General features: G+C 53.5%; 2 protein-coding genes across 5 annotated transcripts in view; one reads left to right on the top strand and one right to left on the bottom strand.

Moving 5' to 3' along the window:
• The window catches only part of TTLL5 (tubulin tyrosine ligase like 5), a 255,466-nt gene extending 254,600 nt beyond the window's left edge, over positions 1-866 (top strand). For all 3 annotated transcript variants that reach the window (XM_037031347.1, XM_037031345.1, XM_037031344.1), the window contains one exon: positions 229-866. Coding sequence is in view for 1 of the 3 variants with exons in the window: in XM_037031345.1 (XP_036887240.1) it covers positions 229-251 (23 nt within the window). In the remaining 2 variants the exon portion in view is untranslated. The remainder of the gene's footprint in view (positions 1-228) is intronic.
• Positions 867-3,115: 2,249 nt separating this feature from the next.
• Positions 3,116-25,538, bottom strand: TGFB3 (transforming growth factor beta 3). Of its 2 annotated transcripts, XM_037031384.1 has the most exons (8): positions 25,040-25,538; positions 23,574-24,781; positions 16,031-16,194; positions 15,651-15,780; positions 10,436-10,543; positions 8,356-8,527; positions 6,091-6,244; positions 3,116-5,009 (listed from the first exon to the last, which is right to left on the bottom strand). In XM_037031384.1, exons 2-8 carry the CDS (start codon positions 23,911-23,913, stop codon positions 4,851-4,853), a joined length of 1,227 nt encoding a protein of 408 aa, XP_036887279.1. In that variant the 5' UTR covers positions 23,914-24,781; positions 25,040-25,538; the 3' UTR covers positions 3,116-4,850. The 2 variants fall into 2 exon arrangements, with proteins under 2 accessions (XP_036887279.1, XP_036887278.1); XM_037031383.1 differs by lacking the exon at positions 25,040-25,538 and having other exon boundaries at positions 23,574-25,002.
• Between the last annotated feature and the right edge of the window lie 520 nt (positions 25,539-26,058).

Raw genomic sequence — 26,058 nt, 5'->3', positions numbered from 1 at the left:
TCCAGGAAAAAAATAGGAAAGGAAGAAACTAAAGGAACTACACAAAAAAAGTAGCAGCAGAACAGGAGCAGCTTAGAAAGGCCTCCAGTCCAAGTTAAGGCGAAAAGTTTTCTACTTCAAGGTGAACTTCATTTGTTTGGGCCACAACGTCTTTGTTCTTCGGTGGTGTTAATTGAACCAGACGTGGCTCTCATTTCGGTCCCTCAGTGGTTGGTTTTCTCTCTTCAGATCCTGCTCCCGCTAAGAGATGAACTGCAAGCCCCGGGAAGACCCCATCAGCCAATCCTCTACTCCTGGGCATGCGGCGGAGGGCGGAGCACCCACCAGCGCCAGGGCCCCCAAGTAGTTTTTTGCTGCCTCAGTCCCCGAAGCCTTGGAGCAGAAGTGGCAGTAGGTTGTTGCCAATGAGCCAGTCCAGACTTTCACTGAGAGGACAGGAAGACACATCAGCTGGATCCTGATGGAACTCGGCAGTGGGGACGGTCAGCGGACGCGATACCTACCCCAGCAGAGCAGATGTACCTTTTACCCCTCCCCCCGCCCCAGCCTGCTTAGGTCTTCTCAGTCCCTCTCCTGCTACCACCCAGAGATGATATAAAAGAGGCTCTTTGGCTATTTGCATTTTGCTTCCTCTTCTTTTCCAGGTTGCAGTGTTAAGCTTTACTTCCTACAAGCCTAAAATCGCAACAGTGTTATCTACCAAAGTTGTTCGTCCCTTCTCCGAGGGTTTGGGGAGAAGCAGGGAGCTGCCATCACAATCTCCCGAGAGGGGAGAAAAGTCAGTGTGTCTCTGTCCACATGGGCCATGGTAAAGGCACCCTTTGGAATTACTGATTTCTAAAATTAATAAAGTAATTCTATTTTTATTTTCTTTTTTTCCATTTACTAATTTCCCACCAGTCAGTATTTCACCAACAAAACTAAAATGGGAGCAACTTCTCATTTTACCTCATTGCTGGGCAATTTTTTAGGCTTTATTTTAGAAGTGTGAGCTGTGCAGAGGCCTTTTATTCCTGGACCTTGTTTCAGCAGGTGGCGGGTTCTGGCTCTTCCCCAAGGGCAGCTCCTGCCCCTGGGAGGCCAGCCTGTGCAGATGTCCCCATGCTCAGACCGCAGGCCGAGGGCCCTCCCGTGGTACGTGAGCCTGGGTGCACGTGCAGATTGTTCACCTAAACAACCCGTGGTGGTGACAATGCATTGACGCCCCGACTGCTTCCTGCTGCCTGTCCTCTGCTCCTGAGCTTCCTCCCCTCTCCCAGGCCTTCTGTCTGGCTTCCACTGGAGAAAAGGTTAGAATGTGCGCAGCCGAGTCTGCCGAAGGATTGACTTAGCTGCCCTAGGGGAGTACTGGGTGAGAATCCAGTCTGGGACATCTCCAGCAATGTGTTAGACACTCAGCATCAAAACCCTAAAAGAAAAATGATACCCAAAGAAGCAGAGAGCAAAGGAACTCTGTTGCCTTTGCAGTGGAGGAAAACAACGGTTTGCACACGTTGAAGCCTTTTGTCGGCTTGTAAAGGACAAGAAAGAGATGCAGTTGCGTGTCGGTCAGTTGCAAGAGAAAAGAAAGAATGTTTTCCAGTTATTCCTGGGACTTCTGGTTGGTAGTTTGAGGGCTGTCTTCCCTGTTTGTGGTCTCGGTTGTGAATTGGTTAGGAGACAAATGAAAATTCCTCCATGGTGCCCTGCTGTTGTTCAGAGTGGGGAAGTGAGGTATTTGGGGAGACTCCCCGAACAGACCTTGGGAGAAAGGATTAGAGGGTGTGAGCCAGTAAAAACTTTCAGACCAACTAGAGTGCTTGGAATGGTCCCAGGTACGTCGTCAGAATAGAGTCCTCAGACTGGGCTCCCTGCTCTCACCACGCGTTGGTCAGGTGTGAGAGGATGCTCTGCGTCCCTCCTCCACGTACCCATGCACGCCCAAGTCATTGTTACTGGCTCAAGACTTCTCCTGGTAATACACCAGGCAGGTTACGTGACCCCCTCCAATGGCAGGGTCGTTTTCATTGTCCCTCCTCACCCTCCCCCAAAGCGAGCGTTTTTGCAGAGGGACAGATAGGTGTCCGAGTCCCTGCAGTGCCTGTAGTGATGTGCGACAGGACGCTGGGCATCAGGCCTCTGCCCGTGTTTGTGCTGCGGGTCAGGATACAAGCGGAGCTCTGATGTGAGAACATTTGGGGTCACAGTGTTTTTCTTGTCTTTGGAGTACTGTGGGACTCTTCTCGTCGCCGCCTTGGTTCATGAGGGTGAAGCACAGGCAGTGTTTCTGTCGTGTGCTGTGAGTTCAGGGAAGAAGGAAGGTTTACTGTAGGACCACAAAGATGATTTCCCTCGTAGTCAAGCCTCCAGGAAGGGCCCACAGTGTGGGTCCGATACAGTGCTGCTTCTCAAAAGGTAGCTTCCGGCAGCTTGGACCCTGCCCTAGGCCTAAGACATCTCGAGGTACAGCCTGAAATTGTATGTTTTTAACAAACACTTGGGTGATTCTCATGTCCATTGCAATTTGAGAACGACAGCCGCCGGGAATTAGACTCTGAAAGGTGGGAAAGCAATGGCCTGTGGCCCGAGGGCCGGGCGGGCTGCATCCCGTCCAGGTCCACCAGCCCTTGGGCAAGATGGCACACAACGCCCCCTGCCATGCTGGGGGGTAGGGACAGGGGTCTCGCAAGTACAGCGGGAGTAAATGGGTGCTATGTGGAGTGAAGGCTGAGAGAGGCGCCCTCAGAATAAGGTGTCAGAATGATGGTGTTGGTTGTTAATAGTGAATGTGCAAACTAACACGTTTCCACACGCAAGGGTTCACACCTGTGGTTTTGCCCACAATTAAATGGAGGTCAAATGTATATGTTGTACCCTCTGCAAATTCGAGCCACCGTCTCTGCGTGTCTGAGAATACACCCCGAAGAAAGCAGGGAACACAAGTGGCAGTGNTGAAGGCTGAGAGAGGCACCCTCAGAATAAGCGGGGCATGGACAGAGTGGGAAAAACGTCCTGGTGACCCAACTCAGGAGCACAGCTCGGGAGAACTCCAGAAGGAGCAAGGTACACATGCCCCAACGTGTTTTGAACCCATCCTTTGCCCTGCAAATTTTAGCTCCAAATAGACCTTTTTTTTACCAGTAGCACAGTGACTTTCATAGACAAATATGCTTTTCAGGGTCTGCTGGGTGGCTGGCTCCTCACTCATTGCAGATGGCTGCTTCCAGGGGACTGACACCAGGGTGGAATTCTCATTGCTCTGGGACCCTGCTTTCCCTGCCCGCTCCCATCCCACATGCCTGGCGAGAGGTCCATTGTCTGACAGCGGTTGCTGGTGAGCTGTTTCCAGGCCGAACCTGACAGCAGAGTCAGCCTCTTATTCATAGGCCGTCTGCCCAGTCTCCCTGGTTCTCAGCCGACTTGGACGGTGAGATGAGATCGTCAGAATGATGGTGTTGGTTGTTAATAGTGAATGTGCAAACTAACACGTTTCCACACGCAAGGGTTCACACCTGTGGTTTTGCCCACAATTAAATGGAGGTCAAATGTATATGTTGTACCCTCTGCAAATTCGAGCCACCGTCTCTGCGTGTCTGAGAATACACCCCGAAGAAAGCAGGGAACACAAGTGGCAGTGCCATCTTCTCCGACGGCAGGGGAAGCACAGTGGGCCAGGGTGTTCACACTAAGCAATGTATTCACCTCTGGGAGTCTCTGCTCCCGATTCCAGTTATCTCTGATGAGCAGGTATGGATGTGAAATTCAGATGGTAACTGAGGGTGTTTATCAGGTCAGACTTACACCTTTGAGTAAGGTTCTTACTAGAAACAATTTTCCAAAAGATGAAATGACCCAAGATTCCCCAAAAATATTTATTTATACAAAGGTTTTGAGAGTAATATTTGTATTTGTCTTTATACCTCAGTCTACGCGCCTGGGGCCATGTCGTCGCATGGCACACACATGCAGCTCCCCCGAGTGCCCACACGCCGCACCTGCTTCCAGGACCACCAGGTGGACACAGGGTCTTGGGTGCGGGGGGGGCCCCTAATGCCCCAAAGGCTGCACAGACCCCACATTCAGATATGCGTACCCTGACCTGGAAGGTGTCTAGCCAAGTGTCCAAGGGGAAGTATTTACGATTGAGGAAGAAGGCGAGAGGAGGCACCCAGAGGGCAGCCAGGAGCGGGTTAATTCTCACCTTCTGCTTCTGAGTTCAACATATCCATAGCGCCCAATACAGCCCAGGGCCCTGGAGCTACATTACCTGGACTTTCCCCTGTAACCATCCTTGATGCTGACTGATGTCAAGAGGGCAGTTCACAAAAACAACCGATTTGTCCTTCATCCCAGGCAGTAGGAGATACGACACTGGGACCATGTCTGGGTAACCTATCTTAAGAGAAATACTTGCTGTGCGTAGTGTAGTCCAGATTCCCTAGGGCAGATGCGGGGCAGTGCAGAGCAAATCCGACCTCGGATCAGAGGTGTTTTCCAGTCTGGCCCTCTGCCGGCCATTCGCTGCCCTTCCTCCTCCCCAGGTGTCCCAGTCCCATTGCTGCATGACTTGTCAACTTGCCATTCCTCTTCCTCTGTCCCCACCACCTCTGTCCACCTCACAGAAAAATCTGTGTGTTCTGAAGAGTCCAGCCTTCCTCTAACCAAATCCACACTTTCCTTACCACAGTGATTCTCAGAGCCAGCAAGAAAGAAATGTTCCAGAAGGGAACCTCCGTCCTAGCCTTTTGCCTGAAGCTGCAGGTCGCAGGCGCCAGGCCTCTGGGTGAGGTCTGTTGCTTCCGTGCTCTCCCGAGGAGCAGGCAGCCAGGCAGCGGCAGTTCTCGCTCCTCTCTGTCTGTCGCAGGGGGGTCTCAGCTACACTTACAGGACTTCACCACCATGTTAGAGAGGTGTTCCACCTTGGGGGTCCTCCCGACGTAGTACAGGATGGTCAAGGGCTCCAAGTCCTGGGGCACGCAGCACGGGGAGGCAGACGCTTCAGGGTTCAAGGTGTTGTACAGGCCCAGCACCTGGGGAGGAGGTAGGGTTAGAGGTCGGAAAGGCCCCCCTCCCACCCCTACCCACCCCCCCACTGCTGGCCTGGCGCGCAGCACAAGCTCCAGGGGCTGCTGCTCCAGAGACGAGCACGTGCCGGACGTTCGCCCAGAGGAGGACGCAGCCCTTCTACACTTGTTTAACAGCTTCAGCATGTTCACAGATAATGGGGGGCTTTAACTGATAATGGAGTTCTCTCTGTGTTAAGAAAACACTACTATATCAGTCTTTCTGGCTCTAAGGAAGACCACTGATCACTTTGGTGAGAAGTGCTCTCACCAAACGTTGCCATGTGGTAATCGCCAGAGTGTGGACGGGGTGGAGGAGGTAGGCAAAATGCAGTGATAAGGAGCTGTAATCTAAGGAAATGTGCTCCCTAAACGACTGCCCTGGTTTTGATTCCCCTCCAGGGAAAGACAAGCTGGTTTCAGAGTCATGGACTTCCCTCTCTCTCCCCTTTTCTTCCAGTTGTTCCATTTAGCTTCTGTGTGCTACACATTTTCTTTCAAAGTAACTTCTCTACACGCAGGAGGCTGGACTGACCACGGTTCTTTAACTGATGGCCGAAGCCGTTCTGCCCCCACATTCCTTGCCAGCCATGTGCACACCTTTCTGACATACGAGGTGGCGAGTGGTAGCTAATTTTCAGAATGCTACAAAGGCTTTAGGCAGAGCAAATAAAAAGCCTGGCTGGGTCCTTCAGTTGGTGAAGCACCATCCCCACACACCAAGGTGGTGGGTTCAGTCCTCTGGGCACGTCCAAGAACCAACCAATGGATGCATAAACAAGTGGAACAACAAATAAATGTTTCTTTCTCTCTCTAAAATTAAAATTAATGAAAAAAAGTCTGGTTCAAACCATGTCAGAAATTATAAAGGATAGACTGTGCCCAAGTAGAGTTGGGCGGGGGTGCCAGGATCAGGGCCTTCACCAGAAGGAGTCTACTCCAGCTCATTGTTCGCTCATCCACCATTCAGTCCTTCGGCACCATCACAAACCAGTGGCCTGGCCAACTCCGCCCCCACGCGCCCTGCTGCTCGAGCCCCGCCCCGTACCTTGCTGTGGGTTGTGTCTGCACTGCGGAGGTATGGGCAGGGGCCTGAGCAGAAGTTGGCGTAGTAGCCCTTAGGTTCGTGGACCCATTTCCAGCCCAGGTCCTGGCGGAAGTCGATGTAGAGAGGGCGCACACAGCAGTTCTCCTCCACGTTGCTGCAACACAAAACACACCTCCAGAAAACCAGCCCAAAGCAAACCACCACTGCAGAGGGCTTCACAAATGGCCCTCGTGTTTGCACTTGGGGTCCTCCCTGGTCATCATCAGACATCTAACCAATGGGATCCCAGGTTCAAGTGCATTGAGCTGTATAGGCTATAAAAGAATTGTCTGTGTTGAAGACCATGACCCAGAGACTTAACAGGCAGATACAGATGATGGGGATGAGAAGAAAGGCAAAGGGGGCTGTTCCCTTTTATGTTTTGAATCAAAGCAGACACGTAAATTGCTTCCCATGAAACTGAGCGGCTTAGCTGAGGTTGATTTTATGACCTTCCTACTGTGTGTCCAACCAGAAATGAGCTCTATGCTCATGCAGCTCATGTCCTATAGGGCATGACAGTTTGGACTAAATCTTGAGGCCATTGAATCAAAATCAGACCTCTTCTTCCACTATGAGACTCATGATTCCTAGACCAGCCCAAATGCAATTATTGGGCCATTTCCATTCTGCTGCCTGCAGAAATCCATTTGGCAATACTCCTTCTCAGTGGGCAGCTAGTCTGCACTTCGGGACCTGCTGAGACCTAGAACTTGCCACTTCCAAGGCAGCTGTTGGCCAAAATCTGGCTTCTTGTGAGTTCCACAGGTGACCCATGGCAGGCATTCTTTGTTACCTACTCAGTAGTCATTCCTGACCCCCCTTCTCCCTTGCTGCACCCCATTATAGAGTCCAGGCCACCAGCCCCTTGTTTTCCTGGCCTCTGGGCAGGTGGGGGTGGTCACCAAAAAGCAATGACCGGACATAGAAGAATTAAGGAGGGAATGCGGGTGGGCATAGTCTGGCAAGAAATACTCTGTTCTGTATAAAAGTCACAGACAGAAGAGGGGCCGTGCTGGCTCTGCCTCTCCCCCTCTCTCGTCTCGAGCATGGACAAGACCCCTGTGGCTTTCTAGTCACTGTGACCGTAACCAAGAGAAGGAAAGGCAAGCCAAGATGTTAAGCATGGCTGGAGAGAGAGAGAGACAACCCGTGTCCCCTGTGGCATAGTTAAGCAGCCAGGCCGCCCCTGAGCCTGCTACAACAGGCTTCTTGTGAACATGAACTCCCATGCGGGTCAGGCCACTGTTACTTGCAGCTGAGAGCACTCATTCCTAACTGATTAAGCGCCACACAGAACAACAAATCTACATGCCTCCCCTATCCCCTCTGTTCCCCAAGCTCAACATCCCTCCTTCACTTGGCTGTTCCTAATAAGACGTGGTTTTAGAGCTAAAACTTGCCCGTCATTCTCCCCAGCTCCATCCAGCCACATGGACCCATTCATGCTCCTTCCTTCGCTGGAAGGGCCTCTCCCTCCAAGATCCCTACCTACCCAAACCCCTGTTGTCCTCAAGGGCTCGAACCCCACACCTTCTGAAGCCTCTCCTGCATCCACAGAGGAACTTCAAATTCTCAAGCGCGTTCTCTGTCAGACCTTCTCATGCACGTGGTTTTTTCCTACCTTTTAGGCATCACTGTGCCTGCTTCAGCAGCTGCTCCTTTATAAACAAGAAGCTAAACTACTAAACAAGAGAAGAGGCTCTGTCTTTTTTTCTTAATCTCCTCATAGTGGCTATTCAACTACATCTGAATTTGGTCATTCATTTCTGTAGCTCAGATTCCCCTACAAATGGAGGCTGCCCTGTTTTCCCTTGTCCAGCAACATCCTGGGACCCTCCTTAGCGAACTGAGCTCTCCTTTCCTGGAAATTCCTTCCTGCCTCACCCTGCCACGCAGACAACCCCCACGAGTACTTTAAAACACAAAGACGGTACAGAGGTTTCAGCCAAGACCCGCCATCCAAACCATCTGAGCAGCCCTCTCTTCCTGGCGTATGTGCTTCCTCCAGGGCCTTGCAGAGCTGGGCCTCGGAAAATCTGCAGGGCTCCCAAAGCAACTGAGATTTGTACGAGGTTTGACATCTCTTTCCCTGGAGATGTCTTCGAATAGCATCAGGGCCCCGCGGGTGGGTGTGGCTTAGGCCGGTGGTGGGGCGGCCCCATGGTAGGTACACAGTCAAGGTTGTTTTGGGAATTCACAGATCCTGAGTGGGCCCAGGCTCACCTAAAGCAGTAATTGGTGTCCAGGGCCCGCTTCTTCCTCTGCCCACCCTGGCCCCCATTGTCGAGCCGGTGAGGGGGGATCATCATGAGGATTAGGTGAGGGTTGTGGTGGTCCTTCTGCTTCCTGAGGCGTCCCAGATCCCCACGGCCATGGTCATCCTCGCTGTCCACACCTACAGGAGGAAGACAGAGTGGAGGCCGCTCTCTCACCCCTCCCCATCACTGCCTGGGGGGAGCGATGGTGTGGTCTACGAGGGTGGGAAAGACTTGGGGGCGGGGGCGGGACCAAAAGAACCCACAGGGCACCCCTGGTCGGGTCCCTCATGACTCCCACATGTGTTCATCTTCCAAAAGGTGACAGGCCCTTCCCGAGAGGCTCCTGGGACCTTCGGGGACCCAGGAAGCACCTCCTCACTGGATGGCTACCTATCTTCCCCGGGCTGGTGAGTTTTAAATTCTGGAATTCAGGAGTCCCTTGGGGCTGTGCCAGTTTCCTCTTATCGTCTGAATTGGCCAAGATAGCATGGGAGTCCCCGCTGTCATTTAAGGGGTCACAATCTAATCCTGAGTGGAAGTCAGAGGAATGAGACTGAATAATAATCATTCCCATTCTCATGGGACTTAACAGTTTCAAAAATGTTTTCACTGTAAAACTCAGGTAAAAAAATAAAAACTCAAATGAGCTAATGAAGTGTATGATAAACAGCTTAGCAAACAAACTCTGGAAAGAAAACTCGCTATGTCATGTGGAAAGGAAAGGAATGAAGACTGAATTAGAAAGGGTCTCAACTAAGGGGAGGCCTGTTTTGTGACAGACAGCCGCCAGCTGCATCCTTCTCCCCCCGAGGCCAGGCCCCGGGGCAGGGGTGGGGGGTGATTTATTAGTCATGGGAGGGCCTCGCCCTCACCTAGGGGCGCTGGTCTGTGAGATGAACACAAGGCCGGGTTTCCAGTCTCCTTTCCGGAAAATCTTTAGGAGCAAAACTGAAGTGGAAGGATTTTGTCCTAACCTGGCCTCTAGGTAAGGATTGCAAAGATCTCCTGAGCTCTGAGATTCTGTAATTAGAATGTCAAATGCTTGGCTTTAAAAAGAAAAAAAAAAGGCTCTGGCCCAACCGGTGTGGCTCACAAGGGTGGGCATCATCCCACAAAGTGAAAGGTCACGGGTTCACTTCCTGGTCAGGGCACACGCCTGGGTTGCAGGTTCGGACCCCAGTCAGGGCGCACATGAGAGGCAACTGATTGGTATTTCTCTCTCTCTCTTTCTCCCTCCCTTACCCTCTCTCTAAAAATAAATCCTTACAAAAGTAAACTAAAAAAAATGTGTAAACGCTCCGAAATAGAGCCACTGCAGGTAAAAGGACTGCCCAGGGCAGGGAGCCGCACTCTTTTCCAGACCAGCCTCTGACCTCAGGCTCCTTTGACTTGGTTGGTGTGACCTTGACACTCCACTTGGCCTCAGGTGGGCCTCAGTTACCCAAAGCGGGACCATGGCAGGAAATGACAACCTCCCTGAACCCAGAGACTGTCTAGGTTGAGCATCTTAGAAACACATTGGAAAACTGGAAGTGACTCTCGACTTTCAGCCGTCTCAATACAACACCTGGAGCCCGGAAGCAGTCAGTCATTCAAACCCTGATACCCCTGGGCAAGGAGCCGGTGGGCTCTGTGACTGCTGGCGGGCCCAGGGCTCAGGACCCTCAGACTCCTGTCCGCTCTTCTCTTTTAGGAAAGGGAAGGACAGCTGTCATTTGCTGAGCATTCCTGGCACTGTGTGATATGCCTGTTGTCTCACCCCTGGTGAGACAAAAATTTGCACGGCAAAAAGAGGTCCTCTCATTCAAGGGACTTGGGCGCAGAGCGATGGCTCCCCTCACCTGCAGGATTTCACTGCTCTGACCAACTTGGCGCTGCCTTCCCGTGCTAACGCGCTCTCCACGCCCAGAAGCTGGAAGCCATACCCTTGCTTTGGGAGCAGCGCAGAATTACTCAAGCACAGCACAGCTGGCCATCCTTGTGAGGGAGCCCGGTTCCTTTCTCCGGGGCCTGGTAGGGGCCCCCTGTTCTGTCCATGTTGTTACCTTTGAATTTGATTTCCATGACCTCGTGAATGTTTTCCAGGATGTCTCCATTGGGCTGGAAGGTGTGACAGGGACAGTGAATGCTGATTTCCAGACCTAAGTTGGACTCTGCAAAATAAGACACAGAGTTGCTGAGAAAAGCTCTTTGTGAGACAGAGATGTGTGCCCACCGCCAGCTCGGCAGTGCCGGCCCCTCTGCGGCCTCAGGCAGAGCGGACCTGTCCCGAGGGGCCCAGCAGACAGGAAGGGAGGCCGAGATCCCGAGATCGGGCCTTCCCGCTCCCATTGGCACCCTTCGTGTGCTCCTGGAGGTGCAAACCAGTGAGGGTCAGGAAGGAGAACTTCGATACTCATCCATTTTCAAAGGACGGTATTATTGAACAATCATCACCTGCCCTACTTGGAAGCAAAAGAATGAGGGTGCAGGGAGGAACAGTCACACCGTCTGTGCTTGATGAGAGAGGAGGTGTTCAAGCCACGGAGGAGGGGACCAGGCAGAGGGGCCAGAAGAGACCAGGGAAAGGGGAAAACGGAAGAACTCTGGGGCAGAGAGGCAGTGATTCCAGGGCCCCAAATGCAGAGGGCCACAAGATGGGAGGCAGGTGGCCCAGCCTGAGCCGTAGGGTTAAAAGTCAGGAGCAATGTCAGAGCAAGGTCAGCTGCAAACAAGCAGCGGAATCAGTCGAAGTGGAAGAGGCCAGCGTTTCGACCAGAGCTGAGGCTGTAGACAGAGTGGTAGATGCCAAAGGGGACAAGGTGAAAACCACAGCTACACTTGGCTATATTTTGCTTAAGAAGGAAGGACACAGGCAGGTGAAATTTACTTGGAGGTTTCTTCCTTGGGAATCCTTGTTCACCTTAATAGGGATGTCAGGAATGTGCAAGGCTCACTGAGGGAAACCTGTGGCTCAGGAAGATGGTTGTGACACCAGAGCTTGGGCCAGAGGCCACAGCAGAGGCCCATGGCCAACGGTCCAAACGACAGCAGCCCAGAGAGAACAAACCTGAGGACGTGTGTGCCGGGGTTTGCTGGCTCATGTGCCGGGGTGAGAGGGCCAGCTCTGGCCCTTTCTCCAGTTAGCTGTGGGACCAGACCAGGTGTTTGGGTAACCAAGACTGGGGAAGCAAGGAAATTAGTAAAAGGGACTGAGTGAAGTGGAAGAAAAAAACGGGGGAGAAAAAAGTGAAAATTTGAGCTGAAGCCTGCAGTTTTGTGCAGGGAAACCGGAGACGGCCTCGTATCACGTCAGTTCTGGTGGGTACCACAATCAGGGCCTCTCTACCAATCTGGGAGCAGCAGGGGTCAGGTGCAGGAGAGGTCTCGGCGGGAGGAACCCTCTGTGGTCAGGGCCATTGTCTCAGAGAGCTGATTGGTGTCCATTCTCTGAGGCCACCCTAATTCTGCATGAGCCCCCAGCCTTTGGCCCAACCTGGAGTCCTACTGAACTCTGGTGTCATCAGGGAACACTCCAAAGAGTCCAGGCCTGCTCGGCATCCTTCTCACAGACAGAATGACCCCTGCCTAGAGATTCTAGCCACGGTCAGGCAGACCTGGATGGCCCCAGTCCTACTAGGTAAAAACCAGTTCAATCCCTCCTTCTACCAACTCAGAGCACAGCCTCTGGGACACGTTGACACCAGCTGAGCTTGAAGATTTCTGTCCCAGAAAGTCAGCTCGGAGGGACCATATAACACGGGGCCTGAGCCCCAACCAGAGAACGAGAAGGGAATAGAAAAGGAGGCACACGTGGTGTAAGGAAACTGAAAGGAGCTGGAGCCGCTGAAACGGGCTACATAGCACACCGTATACTTCCCATTACCCAGGAGGGTTGAAGGTAGGCCGGGAGAGACCTGCAGGTCTTTTGTTTTATTACGAAATTATCTTTTGCAGTGGTGCGAGGCAGAACGTCAAGGTGCAGGTGGATGTGTAAGGAGGAGTTAGGGTTGGGGGACAGGTGTTAACTGGGAGATGATGGCCTGGCTTGGCCAACAGGCTTGATCTAGGTAGAGAGCTCAGAGAGTGATGACGATATTCGCCAACATTTGTTGAGCATTCCTGCATGGCAAGCGCCATTCTAAGACTTCCCTGCATGAACTCACTTAATCTTTATAATAACCCTACAAAGTGGGAGCTATTATTGTGCCTCCTTATGCAGATCTGAGGACACTGAGGCTTAGGGAAATTAAATGGCTTTTCCAAGGTACTCAACCAGGACCTGGTAGAGCCAAGAATCAAACCCAGGCAGCCTGATGCCAGAGCCTCCCTCTTAATTGTCAGCGACGAGAGAAAAGAGAGGCCAACTGAGACCACCAAGGAAGCAAGAGAGCTGCCCACACACTCACTGAGTTGCAACACGGGCCTGTTTTCCCAGTGCCCCGCCGGGCTGTATGCTGGGCGTGCTCCCTGCCCTGCCGTCTAGGGGAGGCCTGGCTCTGCACACAGAGGAAATGCAGATGGGGCGCTGCAATAGCTCAAGGGTATGAGGGCCTTGGACCCGAGCCCTGGAGAGGGCTCCGCCAGCTCCGGGACCCAGAAGGCAGTCTGGGAACCGGCACGCAGTAGGCTTTTGCACGCAGATGCTTGCCGAATGAATGCAAGACCAGATGTGTGACTCAGTTTCCTCTTTGGTCCACACCACCAACTCCATTCGGAGTCCATTCGCTGCCTTGTGTGGGGCCGCGGTCTCTGGAGAGGCCCATGAGCTCTGAATAATAGAGGCCTGTGTGTGACTGCCCTGCACAGGGCGCGGGCAGCATCTGCTGAGAGAGAACAAACCTCAGAATTGGCAGCAGTGGGGGAGGTGGGTGGGGGACCCGTAGGTTTTATTTCGAAATTATCTTTTTGATGTCTCCAAGAGGATGGAAATCATTGTGAATGCAAACTGCTCATTGAGTTCTGCAGCTGTGAAAATAGGAACTCCTTCAAGTGCTCAGGGCCTCGAAGAAATCCAGGTGGAGCTGATCAAAATCAGACAGGGAAGTGAAGAGATTAATTTCCCGGCCCCGCCCCAGCCACGTCGGGCTCCAGGCGGAGTGCGGTCTGACTCAGAACTCCCAGTACTGCTGCTCTCAGCAGATCCACGTGGGCCCTCCTAGGCTCTTGCCTGCGAGCTCGGCACGGGAGAGAGGAAGGAATTGCCGGGCACCCGTGGAGCTCAGTCAGGGCCTCCAGCCCACGATCTGCCACCTCAGCCATTAGGTAATGTCCCTCAGGTGGGGACTTGCAAACTCGGCTGCCTACAGAGCCCAGCAGGTTCTGTAAGTGGGCAAAGCAAGCCAGCATCTCACGCTAAGTGGGGACTGCCAGCCTCACTCTTGGGGTTCACTGGGGAACGGCAGGGCCCAGGTGACACGAAGAAAGTGTGGCCCCCCTCAAGGGGCGGCAACTCTTTATCTCCAATGGATCGATACCAGGGAATCTTCCCATTTTTCAGGAAAAGCCAGAAGTCTCGGTTTTATGTGAAATCTTCTGACTTTAAAAAAACAAACCCCAAACTGTTGACCACTGGTTAAATTGAAAGCAGCGGGTGAGGCGGGGAGGGGAGCCTAATGTGTGGTGGTGGAAGGCAGTCTGGCTTGAGGCAGTGGGCACACCGAGCAACATACAGGTCTAGTGAAGTGGAATGTACACTGGAAACCTGTGTGACCCTATTAACCAGTGTCACCCCGATACAGTTAATTAAAAACACTGAGAGCAATAGGTAGGCCAAGCCATTAGCATTCTCTGCCTTAGAGCTTTGACCCCCAGTTTCCTAAAACGCCGAGGACAAGAAAGGACCCCCCTGACCCAGGGGCCCTGGTGCTCAGTCCGTGTGTGGACTGTGGCTCAGAGGCAGCCGGCAGCAGCAGGGACCTCTTCATAGAGGGAGGGCAGACGCACAGTCCACCTGCCCACTGTCCACCTGCCCACTGAGCAGGGGTGAGGTCCTGCGGCCAGGCGCAGATATAGCGGGGCACGGTGTCCCAGGCACCATGATGGCTGGTCGGGAGACCTCAGTTGCCATCCAGGCTGCGGGGCCTTGGTCGGATCTCTTAACTTCTCTGGGCCTCAGTTTCCTTATCTGACCAACCAAAGTTTACTGTCGTGGAGCAGAATGAAAGCAGGGAAGGAACCATTCTTCGCCTTACGTCCGGGGGAGGAAACAGCGAGTGAGAGAGGTACTGGGGACGTGTTACGTGTGCTATGTCTATGACGAGCTCTATTCAAATGGCTACCAGGTCTTTCAAGCTTAATCAGCCAAAACAACCTTCCCCGAACAGACTCTTCTCCCAGTCTTCCCGGTGTCAGTGAGTGTTACCGCCTGGGTGTTCAGTCCCTAGGGGCCAGCTAGACTCCTCTCATGTCCTTGTACCCCTCACACAATCCACCTGTCTTTCCCTCCAAAACACAGAAGAAATCTGTATCACCTCCAAACCCGACGCTTCCGCCCTAGCTGAAGTCCCTTCTGCTCTCATCCGGCTGCTGCAAGGCCCTACCTGGTGTTCCTGCCTCTTCCCTTGACCTTGTGGTGACCAGAATGGGGTGTAAAACAAATCACCTCACCCCGTATCCCCAGCCCTGCTTATAACCCTCCTAGGACATCTCATCACACTTGGAATAAGTCCTCAAACCTGATTGCGGCCTGACGGGTTCAAAACACATGGCCCCAGCTGCCCTCTGACCCCAGCTCCCCGGGTCCGGCCATGCCAGTCTGTTTGCGTCTGCCAGAGCAAACCAAGCTGGTTCCCGCCTGGGGCCTGGGCCTTGCTGTTTCCTTTGCTCAGAACATCCCTTTATCCTGACTTGAGCGGGCTGGCCCCTTTTCATCACTTGGGTCTCAGCGCACAAATTCCCTCCTCGTAGAGACCCTCCCCGAGCTCCCAATGTTATTATTGCATTGCCTGCTTTCTGTTCTTCCTGGTACTTATCACTCTCTGAAACTTCTTGTTCGTCAGGATGTTTATTCATCATGTGTCTCTCCCACCAGAACAAAAGCCCCATAAGATCTGGGAACTTATCTGTCTTGTTCGCTGCTAGATCCAGGACCTGGCTGGCAGTGAGCTTTTAATAAATAACAATTGAGCGAATGAATGAAGGACACCCAGAGAGTCGGTGACAAAGCTAGACTTTAACCCCAGATCTGTGACTCCCTTGGTTCTGTCTTCTCCCTCCGTTTCGTGAGGACCAAGGGAGCCCAGGTTCCATCCAAAGTGCTCATTCTGAGAGTCACCCTACCTCTTCTGGAGAGCCATTCACGCACGGTTTCAGTGACATCGAAAGACAGCCACTCGGCGGTGCCCCGCGTGGGCAGATTCTTGCCACCAATATAGCGCTGTTTGGCAATGTGCTCATCTGGCCGGAGTACCTACAGGGCAGAGAAAGGAGTAAGTGCCCACAAGCTATGCCACACGCCGGAGGGCAGGTGAGGGGAGCGAGAGGAAACCCAGAGCTTCTGAGCACTTTGGTTAACTCTTAATCCTCTTAGTGACATATGGATACAGAGCCTAGAAAGGCAGGATTCACACCCAGGACCGCCAAACTCTGTGCGGAGTAGAGGCCCGAAAAGGCAAAGGGGCTGGACTTCCCAGCTGGCTTCTGTTCGGGGAGGGGCTCACCTGGAAGAGCTCGATCCTCTGCTCATTGCGCTTGGAGCTGGGGTTGGGCACCCGCAAGACCCGGAATTCTGCGCGGAATAGGTTGGTGCCATTTTTCTCCACGGAGGACACGTTGAAGCGGAAAACCTTGGAGGTGATTCCTTTGGGGCAGACGGCCAGCTCATCTAGGAAACAAGGCAGCAGGGGAGGCACAGCGTGAGTGAGACCCACGGGAGCGGCGCGATGCCAACAGGCACTCGCCAAGGGGTCAAGGTCCCACCTGTGATCTTTCCAGAGGCTGGACGCCTCCGACCTAAAAAGTGGAGATAAGAAGATGATGCTTGGTGGCCCGGGAATCACACACAGACCTGAGAGAGGAGCAGAGAGACCGCAGAGCCCCAGGGCGTGGCACAAAGACCGCCACTCAACTGTGGGCCACTGACTGTGATCAACCGTGATCTTCCCGCAGCTTTCTCACCAACCCCGCCAGGCTCGCCAGGCTGGCTTCTCCTACTCTTAGAAAGACAGATTCCAAAAAGACCTCAGCCATTCCCCCTGGTAGTTTAATCATCTCACAGCTACTGGGTTCCTTCATTCATGCAATTGCTCACCCAGGCAGTCATTCACGTATGGGGTGTGCGCTGAGCAAACGCGATGTACAAGGACAGTGCTGACGCCCAAAGCAAATGAAGGACATGCCCCTGCCTTCGGGGAGACTGATATACAGAGGAGGCTGCTAATACACGGGCCCAAATAACAGGGCCAGAGGGAAAGTGCTGAGGGCTCTCGAAGAAGTCCAGGAGCTGCTGCAAAGAGACTGGATGTGGAAGAAAGCAGAGAGCACTTTGTGGAAGAGGAGGTCTTTGAGCTGGGTCCAGCAGGAGGAAAGGGTTTGGGGATGGAGAGGAAAGAAATGTCACAATGAAGGACTGCTGGAAACAAAGGCAGGGTGGGGAGGAAACTCAAGGTGAGTAAGAGCGCCCCCAAGCGGCCAGGCTGGAACAGAAGAGATGAGGTCAAGACAGTAGATTGGGGGCCACCTCAGGGAGGGGAAATGTCAGACAGAGGGGTCAGGTTATATCCCATTGACAGTAGGGAGCCCTGGAAAGGGTCCAAGCAGTTCAGTGACATGATCGACACTAAGTCACAGCCCCAATGAGGCTGCGCTGGTCTGGCGAAAAGCCTGCATCTCGAGCCTTGCAGACCCACAGGCGTTTAGATGTCCCTTCAGCCCGAGCTGGCTCCTCACCATGGCTCCCTCCTCTCTGAGGGTTTCTTTCCTCCACAGCACGTGCTACGCCAGTCTCCATCACCCCACTGGCCCCTTCGTTCCTGCCCCTGTGACAGAAGGCAGGACATGTCCTTTCCTACCCGAGAGCCTGATGAAGGAAAGGTCTTGTCTTTTCTCCTGTGCGCTTTACGACCTCAAGATCCGAGCAGCATTAACACCCAGAGGAAAACTTTCTACACAAATGGTAACAATAGACAGAACTTGAAACTCAAACTCAAGATTCCACACATAAGGGCCAGGGCTGGAATGAGCTCATAATCACCCGAGGGGCGGCTTCGGAAGTCAGGGATGAGGCGGGAAGGCTCAGAGGCCTGGAGACAGGCAAACTCGATACTGATCTTCAGGAAAGTGAGTGAGCATTTCTGGAAAGTGCCCTCTGGGGGACCTGACACTGGCTCTTCGAGAATTAATGGAACAAATGTTAGGCAAACAAATGTGTGAATGCCTGCTAATGAAGCCCTGATTAATAACTGGCTTTGAAAGAACAAAGACTGCCAACTATCCCCCGAACCGTCTCGGACAGAACCCAAAAGGAATCATGACAGCGATTCAGTTCCTAAGTGTGAGGGTTTGGAGCCCTCTAGACACGGAGGGGCCACTCGGACTGCACACCCCCTCGAGCACTGACATACTTGGTTCTCGAAGGAGCGGTCGTCAACATGGCTGCAGCGATAATGGCACCTCCAGTGACTGCTGAAAGAGGGAGGGAGGGTATCAGTGCAACGTGCGCATTCGCTCCGGAAAGGGAGAGGGTCATAGTAAAGGGCACGTGCCAGGGAGGAGGGTCAAGGCCACGGGCGGCCAGGAGCGGGGTGGGGGGAGCAGTGAGCTAGGAGAGTCTTCAAGACATCCTGGTGACTGTCCCTCCTCGGTTTCTTTCAGTCCATCAGTCAGATATCTGGTCCCAAACTTTAAGGGAACAGATGTCCGAGTGGGAATTTCAAGATTTCAAAAAGGAGGTGAGAACGATCTTTTTTTTAAAATCATTGGGATCTATAGATTCTAACAGCTAGTAGAAATGTTAGGGGTCATCTAGTGTAACCCCCTTCAGATGAAGAAACTGATGTTCTGAGGGGTCTCAGCCAGGGCCACCCAGGGACTGACTGACCCTAATACGCGAAGTGCAGACAGAGTTGTTACTGATGTAAAAAGAACGTCCTAAGAGAGGAAAGGGAATGTGATCATCGTGTTGGCGATTAAATGCACTGAATAATAATGGTGTTGTAAATGATTTGTGGAATAAGTCAGAGTGTAAATAAGTAACCAAAATCTAGTAACACACCCTTCCACTTCATAGGAACTTTTATTAACTCCCTTTAGTCTCCAACAATCCTTCAGGAGAATGAGAATAAGTAAAATTTACCATTTTACAAATGACCAAAGTGAGTGTCAGGAAATGACTTTCACAAGGTCACTCAGCTAGTAGCTGGCAGGTGTGGGATTTGAACCCAGGTCTTCTGAGGTCTTTTATTGAAGCAGAGACTCTGGAAGTTGGAGATGACCCCAGAATGTCTGCTCAGCACACATTCGATCATTTAGTGGAGGGATGGTTTCACCACCAAAATGGGGCAGGATTCCATGAAGTGGACCCACGAATACCAACGTGTGCCTCAGACAAGCGCCCATTCCCAGCCAGGTTCACGGCCAAGCCCTGCTTTTGCAGAACACTAATATTATTGAGAGCAGGACTAGAGGGTTGACCTTTACAAATTAAATTATGACCAACTTTTTCCATTACACACAAAATATATAGATTGATGGCTGCCATTTTTTTAAACAAGCAAAAAAAGATTTATGTAGCATATTCATGGAAAAACCTGGAAACAGCTGACCATGTTTAGACCATGCCATTTCCAATGTTTTCAGACACCTGGGCTCATAGACGTGCCTTTGCTGGTACACATCGTTTCTGCTAGGAAAATCCCTGCTGGTTCCAGTGGCGGGACCGCCTGTGTCGGGGCGGCTGGGCTGCTTCATCGCGCTGTGCCGTGGAGTCACCTGGAGAGCTTTACAAACAGATGCGTGCTGGCCCTGCTCGCCACTGCAGATGCTCCCTGCACTGGCCTGTGGGCGGATCCAGAGCTCGCTTGCTTTTTTTTTTTTTTTTAAGATTTCCAGATGATTCTAATATGCAGCCAAGGTTGAGAACGACAGTTTATAGTGCTCGGTACAGGGTGCCATGGCTTCCAGATGTTCTGGGAGTTTGAGAAACCACAGCTTTAATGGTTTAACCTTTAAATGGATTAACCTTTAAATGCATTAGACATGTTGTTTGGCCCAGGCGTCATTTTTTAGAATTTTGCATTAGGAGACCATGAATATTTTACGCTAGTGTTAAAAGTTGGGAAAGTTCATGGAAAGATCCAGACTTTCTGCTGCTCCGGGAGATGGTTCGATCTAGTCATGCAGGACCCCGTCGTCCTATCCACAGAAATCAGCAGGAGCGGGTGCCCCCTTTTTAACGGGGCATGTGTTCTCCAGGTCCCCCCACCAGCCTTCCCTACACGCCCTATTCTCTCCATGACCTGCGGCCAAGTATCCTGAGCAGCTTGCCAAGGCGTTTGCGCTGTGGCTGTTCTCCGGGGTCATTTGCATCAGCTGCCCGGCCTCTGCAGGCACTCGTATTTGCAGCCCCCTAAGGAAAGGCTTGGCCCTAGCTCGCTGAGTCTTTAGCTTCAGTGAGTTTAAAAAGCAACAGGCAGCTTGTTGAAAAGACAGATTCCCCGGGTCTCAATGCCCAGAGATCCTGAGGGCGGGCTGGGGCCCTGGAATCCAGCATCTACATTTCCCTGGCCTCCGGGACACTTGGACAAACACTGATTGGCTGGGTGGCGGGGGGCACTGGCTCCACAACCAATGAGTTCTCTCCATGTGTGTTTTAATTTTCAGAATGAACAAAATCTAAATGTTGCCGCCAGAGGAAAAAAGAAAGGCTAAAATATCCAGTGTTCCCAGGAACTCTGGGTTTGCTAGTTGTCTTAGCACCACCCTCTGATGAAAGTGACAGTGTCCTGACAGACACAGGTAATTGTAGCCAGAAGATAAAATGCTACCACCCTGGTGATAGCTTGACAATAAGGATGACAGAGGAACTGCAAAAGCTGTGTCTTCCCTCCCACGTGGGTCACAGAAAGCCTCAGCCTGCTTCCCACAGCAAAATCCAGGAGTCATAAAAGGGATTACAGTCTTGCCCTCACTCCCCCGAAGAGACTATGTTGAATCATCCCAGATGTAACCACAAAATTGTTTCAGCTCAAAAGGACGTTAGATGATCTCCAACTTCACAGATGAGGAAACCGAGGCTCAGGGAGATGGCCTGCCCAATTCTGTGTGGTGTGCTTGCATAGTCTGCTTGAGAGTCTTTGTCAGATGCAAACAAACAAACAAACAAACAAAAACCCTTTGCTGAATGTGGGAGAATGTTTTGTGGCCGTGTCAAGCTTGGGCCATAAAAATAGGCTGAGCTAAGAAAGAAGGCACCTGGTTATTGCTGTACAATCTGCCCCTGAGGGTTGCTCAGGGAATAGCCCCTAACCCCCCTGCCTGGTCCAACACGCTGTTGATCAAAATTCTATCGGAGCATAGAGGTTAAAGGTGGGGCTCGGGATGTGTCATTTGCACATTTGCACAGGTGCTCATCAGCGATCACTCCACAGGCAGGAGCACTAAGAGTCTCTGCTCTTTGGAGGCAAATCACTTAACTGATGTGCGTCAGTCCCTTTGTCCATTAAACAGGGACCTTAGGGTACCTGCGTGACACGGCAGAGCCAGAGGGTGGCCTGGCCCTCTCTACTCTCACCTTGGTGCCCCTGTTCTGCACTCCCGGGGAAGATTCCTTCCTGCACTCTGTTCTCCAGGCACTCCCGCCACCTGCCCCAGCTCCACTCCCCGCCCAGTGCCTGTTCCCTGGGCACAGGAGGGGGCTGAGAGTGACAGAATATGGGAGAGAATGTAGTCTCACCCCCTCTCAGCAGAAGCTCTGGCCCTGAGACCCTGTCAGGGTCCCACCCCAGAGCCAGCGCCCCACCAGCCTGCACCAACTCAGGACAGGCTTTCCTCACGCCAAGCTCTGATGAGGGCTCTCGGCTCCTGCTCTGCATCTGTTGGGCGTTTCCATCTGCCCACTGCCTTCTTTATAAGTAGCGTGCCTTGTGCGGCTGCCTCTGCAGGCCTGGCTCAGCACCTGACCAGCTGCAGGGCGGGCCCAGGCCATGTCTGCTCAGCCTCTGTGTCACCTCCAACAGCTGCAGAGACTCTCAGCCTGCTTCCTGTTTGCACCTGCGTGCCTCCTTGGCATTGCCCGTGTCCCACTGGGCCCTGCCCCCTCGCCAGGGCAGCACTGTGCTCAGCAGGTTTGCTCCCTGCCTGACCACAGCTCCCTGGCCCCAGGGACAACCCACTGCCTGCTAGTTTCACGGTCCTGGAGCTGCAGCCTGGAGCTGCTCAGCCCTGCCCTGGCTTCCCCAAGGCTGCCCACTCTTTGTGCCGGGGTCTGCACAAGATGGAGGTCCACTGGCACCTGTGTGCCCTGGCATCTCTCTGGCTCATTCACTCTCGGCTGGGGATTCCAGCCTGGTTGGGCCCTGGTGACTCACAGTTGCTCCTCCCTGGGAGTCCGCCTCCTGACCTGGATCATTAAGGTCCCAGTGCTTCCCTCTTGCCCTAGGCTCTCCTCAGACCTCTCCAGCTGGCCTTAGCTTTCCACTCTCCTCAAAGTCTATGGCTGGTACCCCCACCCTTCATGGGTGCCCAGGGGGTTGGAGGTTTAGCCATCCAGCTGCTGGTGCATCTGGGAATGGTGGACCTCCGGCAGGCCCTGAGTCAGCCGCCCCAGAGGGCCCTGGGCAGGGAACACTAGTTCTGCCTTGTCCTCCAACCTGGCCCCACACAGTAGCCACATCCTAAGGCAAGGCGTTCCCGGTAGCCACGGGACACGAGAGTGGGAACCCCTCGCCAGCAATTGCAGGCTCCTGGGCCTGGTGTGGGCCAGCCCCCACTGGGACCTTTCGCACCTTCGGCCAGAGTGGTCCACCCATCAGCCACCCACTCCTCTCTAGCCAGGTTCCCTTTCTTCCCCTGCAGCTCCCTCCTGCTGACCACCCTCACCGTGTCTGCTCCATCCCACCACCCAGCCCCCAGTCCAGGAACTGCCCCCCTCCCAGGTGAGCCTGGGCCGAGGGAGTGGGGTGTTGAGGACACCTGCTGGTAGGAAAAGCAAACAGAGCTGCGCCCAGAGTCCCTGGCTCACATTCCTCCTTCCTGGGCTGTCAGTTTCTCAACATCTGCCAAATCTCTCTCTCTCATGTTGAAGTTTTTAAAATCCCTTTTCAGTAAATACACATGACTTCCACACGTGTACAAACACACAGACGTCTCGCTCAGAAGCCTCCCAGCTCCTCGGCACAGACAGAGCCTCCTGGGAGGACACAGTCCCAGACACACGTCCCCTCTGCACCCACAGCCACACCTCCCACCCACTCTTCCCGTGACACGCAGACACAAAAGGGCCGCCAGCACACAACTGCATGTTGACGAGAGCCACGACCCTGCCTTCCCTGTGCCCACAGGCCTGGAAGACACCCATATGGAGAACACGAATCTGTCTACTGTACAAATCCAGACTATACATTGCCCTAACGCACGTGTACTGTAAAGAGAGGTGCGTGCCCCTCCCCTGTGCCCACAGCTCACGTGGGTCACGTGTGTGGCAGGCAGAGAGGGAAGGACCCAGAGGGAAAGAAGATGCCTCTTGCCTGGGATTCAACAGCTTGACATACATTAATTTGGGGCAGGTATTCTTCTCCCATAGAACTGGAAAAGCTGAACCAGAGATGTGCCACCGTGAGCTGTGAAAAGGAGGGAGGAGACGGAGGTCTCCAGATTCGTGACACTGTAGGGCTTGAGAGAGAGCTGGCCCTGCCCCTTTATGGCACCTATATGCCTACAGTTGCCGATCGGGTCACATGTGCGAGAGCACGCACGTTAATGGGACAATAACACACAATTCCGAATTAAAATCAGTCAAGGATGTGATGCGAGTTCAGGGAACCGCTCAGCCCAGGGCTCCTGGCCGCCCAGAAGTGGCCTGGTCTGACCAGAATGGCTCTATCTCCCTCCCCACCCACACGCCCAGTCCCAATGCACCTCCTAAGCCGCAGTGTGGATGAACCCCGGGCGCCCCGCCGGGTGGCCACTGCCAGGCCCCCTCAGTGGAACTCCCTGCTCCAGGTCAGACCCTCCAGAGCAGACACGCCAGTGAGAGTTTGGACTTACTGTGTTCCGCCAGCCCCTGGATCATGTCGAATTTATGGATTTCTTTGGCATAGTACTCCCACTCGGTGTTTTCCTGAGTGCAGCCGTCCTCCCTCTCCTCCAGCAGCTCCCGGGTGCTGTTGTAAAGGGCCAGGATCTGGTAGGGGACATGGGTCATCACCGATGGCTCAGGGGGACTAGTGAGCCTGAGTTTGCTCAAGATCTGTCCCCTAATGGCTTCCACCCTCTTCTTCTTGATGTGGCTGAAGTCCAAGGTGGTGCAAGTGGACAGAGAGACGCTGACTGTGGCAAAGTTCAGCAGGGCCAGGACCACCAGAGCCCTTTGCAAGTGCATCTTCATGTGCGAGCCCGGGGGAGAGGCCAGGGGGGCTGTGAGGCCTGGCGAGGGGGAGACCCCAGCAGACGTGCAGAAGGAGGGAGGAAAACCAGGCGGCCTCCCTAGATCCCGAAGACTGAGGCTTGGCAAGAAGGTGCATGAACTCACTGCACTGCAAGAGCTTCAGGACTTCCAGGAAGCGCTGGCAGCCCTGAGCGCGAAGAAGCCGACTGTGTGCCTTGCAGCTCTGGGTTTCTTCTCCATGTGTCTCAACAGGTTCTGCTGGGCTCTGACTCCCAGCAGGCCAGGTGGAGGGCAGGCAGAGGGCTGGGAGGGGTGGCAAGGCAGCTGGGAGTAAGAAGGGAGCTGGAGTTTTTCCTTAGGTAAAAATAAATAGAGCAGATATCTGATATTGCCAAAGGCTGCCCGGCGATGGGGAGAAAGTGGGTTTTTTAAAGAAGGAGCAGAAGGACCATGGCTTGGGTCCCAAAATCAGAATCCTTGCCTTGCCCTGAAGGAGAATACGAAAAGAGAATGGAAAAGAAAAGAAAAAAATGTTTAAAAAAATTTCAGATCACCAGTGAGTAGGTGGGGAGAGGCAGGGCTGGGCCGCTGGCAGCCCAGCTAAAGGTGAGGGCAGAGGAGGACACACTTGTCTCTCAGGCACACCATTCATGCTTTCTCTTTGGTTTACACTTCCTCGGGGCCTTTCTAAATGACTTTGTTCACGCTGCCTCTTGTCTTCCTTGGCTGGGATGTGGGGTTATGTGCGATTGGAAGGCAGAGAGCACAGGCCCCTGAAGAGCAGCCCCAATAATCCGCTTGGACGCCCAGGGTCACCAGCACCTCAGCTTGTCTTCTCCCTCGGCCATTGCTTCTGTTCCCTGCTTCCCTTTTAAAAAATAAAAAAGGAGAAGAAAAATAAAATAGAAGCCAGCTCACTGCACGCCTGCTCCGGAAAGCTGTTTTTCCTTCTTTCGCATGCTTCTTCCCCTACCTCTCGCCTCCCTTGCTCATTCCCTCGGACTTGGCTTTCGTCTTCCCTCCCTTTCTCTGCCTCCTGCTTCTCTCTCTCCCTCTCCCTCTCTCTCTCACACACACACATGCACACACACTGCTTTCTCTATTTCTCTCTGCTGAAATTTTATACCTCCCTCCGATGACGTCTCTGGTCCGGGGTGGGGGAGGGAGGGACCAGCGCACGCAGCCTCTTTTGCTGCACGGTTTTAATGTGTTAACCAGGCGCAGGAAAAGCCGAGCCCGTTTGAAAAATACTTTGCGAGTCCTCTCTTTCGACGTGGTAACTGAACTTTTTTCCTCCTCTTGGAGTCACTCCTGCTACACGTTGACTGTTTTTCTGGAAAGTTACTCCGGTGAATCCCCTCCCTCCTCTCCCGCAACTCCTTCTCCCTCTCCAACTGTCAGTCGGTCCTCTGCTGGGCTGGTCTTGCGCTACCTCCCTGGCCGCCCCCTCCCGGGCCAGGCCGGGCCCTGGGCAGGGTCGGGAGCGCGCGGGGCCTGGGCAGCCGCGGCCGTGCCGCCCTCGCTGGAGGGTGGTGCTCCGGGTTGGAGCGGGCTCGGAGTAGCTGGGTCCAGCTCCACGGCCGTCCTGGCCCAGATTCTTCATTGACAAGCTTGGAGTCGAGCAGCTTGCTGAAGCTTGGAGATGCTCCAGGGGCGCTGAAAATGGCGTTTTCCGGCAGATCGAGGGTGCCCTCTGGCGAGGCGAGACCGCCAGTGTCAGAAGCTCAGCCAGTCGGAGCTGGGAAGGCCGGGAGGGCTTCAGGCTGGGGATGGGCTCCCAAAGAGAAAGAGCTTCGGGAGGGGCAGAGGGACACAAGCCCGAGGCCCTCGGGGAATACCTCCCCTCTCGGCCCCACGCACGTACAAGTGCACCTCTCCCTCCCCCGAGCCCTGCTCTGTCTGCAGCCGCTGTCGCAGAAAACTGCTCCAGATGTTCGCAGCCTCCCGCCCCGCCGGGGGTTCCGCGGGGCACAGTGCCAGCGAGCACGCAGTCTGCAGCTGGCAGGAGCCCATTTCCCAGATGGGTGAGGGGAAGTTTTCTCTCCATTTTCCTTCCTCTTCTTGGCCTAAGCTCCTAGGTGTTTTCCCAGGAGAGGATCCACACAGGACTGGCCTCTGTAACCTGGAATCACTTTCCTGGTAGTC

Source organism: Sturnira hondurensis, unplaced genomic scaffold (assembly GCF_014824575.4).
Source record: "Sturnira hondurensis isolate 20B ecotype Veracruz unplaced genomic scaffold, ASM1482457v3 Scaffold0021143, whole genome shotgun sequence".
Lineage (NCBI taxonomy): Eukaryota > Metazoa > Chordata > Mammalia > Chiroptera > Phyllostomidae > Sturnira > Sturnira hondurensis.
The sequence above is the reverse complement of the archived record's forward strand: the minus strand, read 5'-3'. Positions and strand labels throughout refer to the sequence as shown.

Excerpts from the sequence above, each read along its gene's own strand:
- TGFB3 (XM_037031384.1), bottom strand. The coding sequence starts at position 23,913 with ATGAAGATGCACTTGCAAAGGGCTCTGGTGGTCCTGGCCCTGCTGAAC. Across the intron at positions 16,195-23,573 it reads CCAGGGGCTGGCGGAACACA|ATGAGCTGGCCGTCTGCCCC; the intron begins GTAAGTCCAAAC and ends CTTGTTTCCTAG. Across the intron at positions 6,245-8,355 it reads GACACCAATTACTGCTTTAG|CAACGTGGAGGAGAACTGCT; the intron begins GTGAGCCTGGGC and ends TTTGTGTTGCAG.